The sequence below is a fragment of the Oratosquilla oratoria genome, chromosome 18, assembly GCF_046742065.1.
Source record: "Oratosquilla oratoria isolate Oo_2021 chromosome 18, ASM4674206v1, whole genome shotgun sequence".
In the NCBI taxonomy this organism is placed as follows: domain Eukaryota; kingdom Metazoa; phylum Arthropoda; class Malacostraca; order Stomatopoda; family Squillidae; genus Oratosquilla; species Oratosquilla oratoria.
In genome coordinates, this window is record NC_134794.1 from 42,803,729 (window position 1) to 42,811,228 (window position 7,500).

The 7,500-nt window shown below is 37.1% G+C and overlaps 1 protein-coding gene across 2 annotated transcripts in view; it reads right to left on the reverse strand.

The window, feature by feature from the left end:
* Window positions 1-7,500, reverse strand: part of LOC143035175 (cytochrome P450 2D20-like) — a 31,860-nt gene that overhangs the window by 21,394 nt on the left and 2,966 nt on the right. For both annotated transcript variants that reach the window (XM_076201842.1, XM_076201841.1), the window contains exons 2-4: window positions 2,170-2,317; window positions 729-849; window positions 1-123 (exon numbers count right to left, since the gene is read on the reverse strand). The exon at window positions 1-123 is cut by the window's left edge and continues 11 nt beyond it. In XM_076201842.1, the coding sequence (XP_076057957.1) occupies window positions 1-123; window positions 729-849; window positions 2,170-2,302 (377 nt within the window). In that variant the 5' untranslated portion in view covers window positions 2,303-2,317. The remainder of the gene's footprint in view (window positions 124-728; window positions 850-2,169; window positions 2,318-7,500) is intronic.

Genomic DNA, 7,500 nt, shown 5'->3' on the forward strand with positions numbered 1-7,500 from the left:
ACGTTATCCTTGTGCGTTATTAATTTGTTCCTTATCTTGAGAAAATATATTGGCGGGCGTCCAGTGCTCCCAATTTGATGCATCGCCTCCTTTATGACATCTGTGTCATTAAGAATCACGGCTCTGTGAGAGAATGAAAAAATTATCCTAAATATCAATTGCAGCTACTTTGACTTACAAGCATGAAATTTCTACACGTCAAGGCAATACAAAATGGACTTGAGACAAGCTTCCATTCTAACACTGAACAAATTATCTACTCGTTTGTCACTGGTGAGAAATGTAGTGACACATTTGTAATTCACAACTGACACCACAGTCTGACGAAAGAAAGAGTTGAGTTAGCAGTTAGCAATCGAAATATATAGTTTCGCTTACTCAACTCTATCTTTCGTCCGACTGTTGTGTTAATTACTATTCGTGTGTATTATCAGTGACCAGACCCTGTTGGCTACATTGGCAGCACTCACGTGGATGAGTTCCCATGATGACAACAGGAACGCAGGGTGGGTAAAAAGAGACGTGAGGTCACACCTCACCTCTGTTACTAAAAAGTTTGCAATAATTCTAACATGTTTTAACACACGAACAGTACCAAAATACGTGCACATGTCCTCATGTGATGTGAAACGTTTCTACTCAGTACAATATGAACTTTAGGATTATATATTTCCCCAAAATATCAGATACATAGGATATGACAAGCTGCTTCTAGCAGACCTACATACTTTAGATTGAACATTTTGAAGCCGATGATTTTGCCATACTTCTTTTTTAACTTGAAGAAGTTTTTGGATGATGGAGTTCCCGTGAAGGGTAAAGAACCAATTAGAGGCAATATTGGCGGACCTGCAAGAGGATACATAAGAGGAATTATTGCATCTTCATTACATGTCAGGAATTCCAAGACAGACATAACGCGTGAAGCTTTATTTTTCTTTCTTTCTTTTTTCTTTCTTTCTTTCTAGTTCACAATTCCTAAATAATGGCTTTTGAACTTATCGTCTCTGTTTATTATTATTTTCTTCATTTTTCATTTATTATTAGTTATATGTCAATTTATTACTATTTACTATTTACCTATTTATTTATCATTTAACTATAGCTATGCATTCATTTATTTTTTTAAATATTATTATTTATATTATTATGATTTTTATTTATTTATTTATTTATCTATCATTATTATAAAAAAAAAATTCACATCCGACCTAGTTATGGACTCAAAAGGCCTCCTGTCGGCATGCTTCGCCTTTGTAATCCTTTGTAAACTGAATACAATTATCTTTGCAATGTTAATATAAATCCGTTAATAAAGATGGTGTAGTCACACTAATACTAGATTTGATTCTTTTCCTTGTGTACATGAATGATCTTATAGACCCATTATAGTCAAGTAGCAAGCTCTTTGCCGACAACACCAAAATTTTCAACAGAATTCCGTTATATTACTTGAAGACGTGTAGAACTGAGCATCGTCGGAGAATAATTTAAAATGAATTCCATTATTTTTTAACAAATGTGACAGTTCAATAGTATAAATGCAAAACAAAATAGAACCCAATACACTCACCAGGAGAACTCCTCCCAGTAGTGGTTTTGTGGACGATAACGTAAGTATGATGTACATACATACATACATACATACATACATATATATATTATATATATATATATATATATATATATATATGTATGTATATATATATATATATATGCATATATATATATATATATATGTATGTATGTATATATATATGTACACACACTATATATATATATATATATATATACATATATATATATATAGATACATAGATAGATATATATATATATATATTTATATATATATATATATGTATGTATATATTTATATGTATATACCAAAGGCTTTTTCTCTCTTACATGGGAGGTATCTAATTCCATCCCCTACATACTCCACTCCCCTCTACCCTCTTCCCTCCCTCTTATCTTGGCACCTCCTGGATGATGAGTCATCCTTGCATCTTGTCCACTGTCTTGGGCCAGAGGCAATGTCGCAAGTAACACTACATAATATGGTGACACTATAGGGATAGTAATGATGCAGTAGGTAGTCAGTATTACGGATCGTGCTGGGGCCAATTTACTTATAACTTTGGCTGCTGTTTGCCGCTCCTACTGCCGTACCTGGGGGGAAATCCTTTGGTCTCCCTAAGTCCAAGAAGATGTACACTAGGACGAAAAAGACCCCTAGTAGAAGAACAGAGGACGGCGTGAAGAAGGACGATACCTCCCTCATGATCTCAGCGAACGTCACCATCTTGTCTCAAGTGAACTGTAAATAGATGGAAAACACATGAGCATCCAGTCAGCATATGCATTTAGAGACATATGTATAGATGTCCCATCCTGTAATTGTTACAGTACCTGATAGTTTCTGAAGGCTACTGAAAAGAAGTATATATGGATTAACGGTGTGAATTAATACTTTATGACTTATTGCCATAGGATTCATCGTATTACTTAGAAGTGAAGGCAAGTGTTTCACCGTGGTAAAATGCACAAAACCCAGGCCGAACTAAATGCAGGATCGAGAGTGGCAGGCTTCCAAGTGAGTTTCTATGTAAAATGTGTGCCAGATGGTTCGACAGCCTTGCAGAGACACACCAATACAAATCACACAACCGGGCCGGAGGGGACGTGTTCCACTGAGGGATTTCCGGTTTCCGGTTCGATTACAGGAATTCTTTTATTAGAAACAGGGGTCTCTCCTGAGGGCTTCCAAGGGGTTCCACAGGGGCTCCCCAGAGGGCTTCCAAGGGGTTCCACAGGGGCTCCCCAGGAGTTTCCAGAGTACACTCCAGGGGCTCCGGAAGTGCTCCCTTTGAAGTTACAGGGGTTTCTTAATGGACTCCTCAGGAGTATCTAGAGGGTTCCACAGGGATTCTCAGAGGTTCCCTAGTGACTATCCAAGGGCTCCCAAAGGGTTCCCCGGGTGTTTCCAGAGACTTCCCCGGGGTTTTGCGGACGTCCCGCTCTCAGCCAATCAGTCGTCTCCGTTGCCGTGACGTCACCAATCCTGTCCAATCAGTCGTCTCCGTTTCCGTGACGTCACCGCTCTCTTAGCCAATCAGGGGCCTGTGTTTATCCTTAGAAGACGTTGCCATGTTACTGGGCCAACTATACCCGGCGATGTCCTCTTTTCGGCGAAACCGCCGTTCCGACCTTTTCGACAACAAATTATTTATTTAGTACATATATATACATATATATATATATATATATGTATATATATACATATATATATATATATATATGTATATATATATATATATATATATATATATGTGTGTGTGTGTGTGTGTGTGTGTGTGTGTGTGTGTGTGTGTGTGTGTGTGTGTGTGTGTGTGTGTGTGTGTGTGTGTGTGTGTGTGTGTGTGTGTGTGTGTGTGTGTGTGTGTATTCACCTTGGTCTTTGGATCACGTGTTGGACTCGTGATCGACAGATATTTCCCTCCCGAAAGAGAGCTCAGAGCTCGTATGACCGATCTATGGGTAATGCTATGACCTTTCACACACACACACACCCAACTCCCCGCCCACGAGAGTCAGAGTAACGACCCGAAGCACAGCGATACCGAAATAATTTCGGCCCTGGGCAGGATTCGAACTGGGTACTGCGAGCACCATCGTACTTCCCAGTCCAGCGCTCTACCAACAGTGCCACCGAGTGCGTGTGTGTGTGTGTGTGTGTGTGTGTGTGTGTGTGTGTGTGTGTGTGTGTGTGTGTGTGTGTGTGTGTGTGTGTGTGTGTGTGTGTGTGTGTGTGTGTGTGTGTGTGTGTGTGTGTGTGTGTGTGTGTGTGTGTGTGTGTGTGTGTGTACAAGGATGGGGCAGAGAGAACGGACGTTTTTAAATGGCTGTCACTTAGCTCAAGGAGGGGCGGGGGACACATGTAAGAAAAGTATTTTTCGATCCGTTGAGCCAAAGCATTTTTTTTTTTTTTTTTTTCAGAAGAAGCCTGTGGACGATAGAGTGTCGCGTAATTGCCTACGACAGTTACGTGAAGAATAAAGAATCTATCACAGCAATTCAGCGTGAATTCGGGCGCTACTTCAGCATTCACCGAAATAAGACTGTTCCAACTCATAACACAATCTTACGTTGGGTGAAGGAACCACGTGCAACAGAACCCCAGAAAACGTGGAACGTGTGAGACGAGCTTTGATGCAGAGTCCGATTCGCTCTGCTTGGAGGTATTCCATTGAACTTGGCATCAGCACTCGATGGGTAAGGCATATTTTATGTGAAGACCTGTGTATCCACTCTACAAACTAGTGATTAGGCAACAGTTGGAACCAAAAGACTATGCATAGCGGCTTATCTTCGCACGTCAGATGGAAGCAATTTTTGAGGCAAATGACAACTTCCTTTTGTTTATGAGTGATGAAGCTCATTTTCATCTTAATGATATGGTGAATAAACAGAACTGTCGTTATTGGGCTTTTGAAAATCCGAGAGAACTGCACAAAAGTACACTGCACAGCCAAAAAGTGACGGTCTGGTGTGCTGTTGGAAAAGCTATCATCATTGATCCTTACATTTTTAAGACAATAATGAAAATATTGTTACTGTGATCTCCGAGCGTGATATTGAGATTAAATATATATATATATATATATATATATATATATATATATATATATATATATATACTGTATGTATATATATTTAAACTTAGAACCCACTGTCGGTGGAAAAAGATAAAAAGTGAGATGATTGTTCCTGTATTTCGACCACTCTCTGTGGTCCTCTTCAGTGGGTTCTAAGTTTAAATTTTACCAATGTGTTACGACATTAGTGCAATCTAATATATATATATATATATATATATATATATATATATATATATATATATATATATATATATATATACATATAAATTGTGCCTGAATTACGACGAAAACATATGCCTATCCGACGTGTGTGGTTTCAGCAGGATGGGGCGACGGCCCACACAGCCAGAGCATCAATGGCCGTTCTTCGCCCTCTCTTCGGTGACGGCCTCATTTCCAGGTTTGCTGACATTCCTTGGCCCCCTCGGTCCCCCGAGTTGTCGGCGTGTGATTATTTTTTTGTGGGGACACCTCAAGACACGTGTGTATGTGCATAGGCCCCGTACGCTGGACGATTTGAAGGGAGTTATACCAGTGGAAGTCACCCAAACACCTAACTGAAGAGAGTGGAAGCCAACTTCCAAGATCGCCCTCAGAAATGCATCAGTGAAAACGGACACCACATGATAGATGTTTTTTGTTACATTTAGTTGTATCAAGTGCTGGTTCAATACACATACATTGGTGTCAATAAAATGCGCGACCCAATTGAACAAATGATCGGTCTAGCTGGATTATTAACTTTGAGAAGGAGTGAAGAAGACAACGTTACAAATTGTTTGATGAGGTCATTATTTCCATCTAACAGCTTCTTATTTTTTATTGAATTTGCTATTAACTGTTTCTTATGGGTTCTTATTTAATTCAACGAAGGTTTATTCATCACTTAATAATCATTCCACTTTCTCAAAATAATCGACTTTGTTGACTTTACTACGCAGCTGCTTTTGTCCGCTTTCGTGATATGCAAGTTTTTATCTTTCTTTGATACCACGATAGCTGTTACGAACCTTTTAGGACAACTATGATGACTTGGCATAGATAACACATTATACACAAAACCTCTACAATTATTAATATCTTGTATTAGGGCGTCACTGAATTTTTCTAAATTACAGAAACCCTTAGCGATATCTACAAAGTTGTCACGTTGATTGTTGGCAACAAATTTAAACCTGTATCCCAAAGCACATTTTGCATCATTACTCAGATTTAGCTCTAATTTCTCGCAAACATAATCTACTAATTTCACTTTCCACAGTTCAGGTATAGCTTTATGAAATGTGCCTTCCTTTTCACATGTAACTTTGTAAGAATCGCTCCCTAAAATCTTCATGATGTCAATATATTTCTGTAAGATGATTCTTTCAAATTCTTCATATGATTTCAGTCGTAGTGTCAATAATCGTTTGTTAAGCAAGGATCTTAGCATAACTTGTTCTTCCATGCAGTTCCTCATGAATCTGATGGGAAATTTCAGTTTATGGGACTTGAAGAGTGAAGAGCACAAACATGTTACAATGGGTTTAAGTCCAGGAGCGTAGACCGAAAATTCTTGGAGATGGCGCGTGATATCCATATTGCAATAAATGAATGAATAAATAAATAAATGAATAAATAAATAAATAAATAAATAAATAAATAAATAAATAAATAAATAAATAAATAAATAAATAAATAAGTAAATATATAAATAAATAAACAAATAAATAAATAAATAAACAAATGTATAAATAAATAAATGAATAAATAAATAAATAAATAAATAAATAAATAAGTAATTAAATAAATAGATATATGTAAATAATAAACACGTGATTCAAAATATATGAAAAAACACTGGAAAATGAAAAGATTAGTGGCCGAATATTTTCCTCTATTCAAGACATCTTCAGAGGTACAGTACATACAGAGAATAAGGACAACATACACATATAGAGAAGAAAAGAAAAGGAACATGGAAAGGTCCATTGTTACCTGCTCAACAGAGATAGGTTACAAGTCTACTATCGACAACTTTTTAATAATGAAATGATCCAATTTGTCTCCATCATACATTTTCCAACCAATTGAAATGCACCTTTTATTTCATTATCATTATTTTGAGTCACTTTCACCAACTGGCTTAAATAATTATACTATTCAACTTCTTCAAGACTTTCACCATAAATTATAGTCTCTTTTACTTTGAGACTTTCCTTGTTCAGATCACTCACCATATCTTGCAAGACTTTTGATCTTTTTGAAATAAGAAAGATGCCATCCGCAAATCATAGATTATTGAAATATCCGCCATTAATCTTCAAACATTTCTCTTTACAACTCAACCTTCTGAAAATCTCTTCCAAGCAAGCAGTAAATAGTTTGGGTGAAGTTGTATCGCCTTGCCGTACTTTTTTCTCGATCTTTATCTTTTCTTTATCTTTATGTAGTCGAATTACAGCTGTATCTTTTGCATAAATCTTTTCTAGAACCTTTTCGATCCGTTCATTTGCACCCTGCTTGCGTAGCGACTTTAGTATTGCTATTTCTTCCGACGAGTCAAAGGCCTTCTCGTAATCTACAAAAGCTAAACAATGAGGTATATTGTATTCTGTTGTTTTCTCGATTAGTTAGATTCCAATATCCGCTTCTAAAGCCTGCCTGGTTTCCATCTAAAGCTTGACTTAGTCTATTTGTAAGGATACTGGAGAATAATTCTAATACAATTTATAACAAGCTAATAGGTTGGTAGTTACTAAGATCTTTCTGGTCTCCCTTTTTTATGAAGCAAAATCACTATAGCATTGCACCATGATTCAGGAACACTTTCTCGATTCTCGACATTAACAATGGGTGTAGA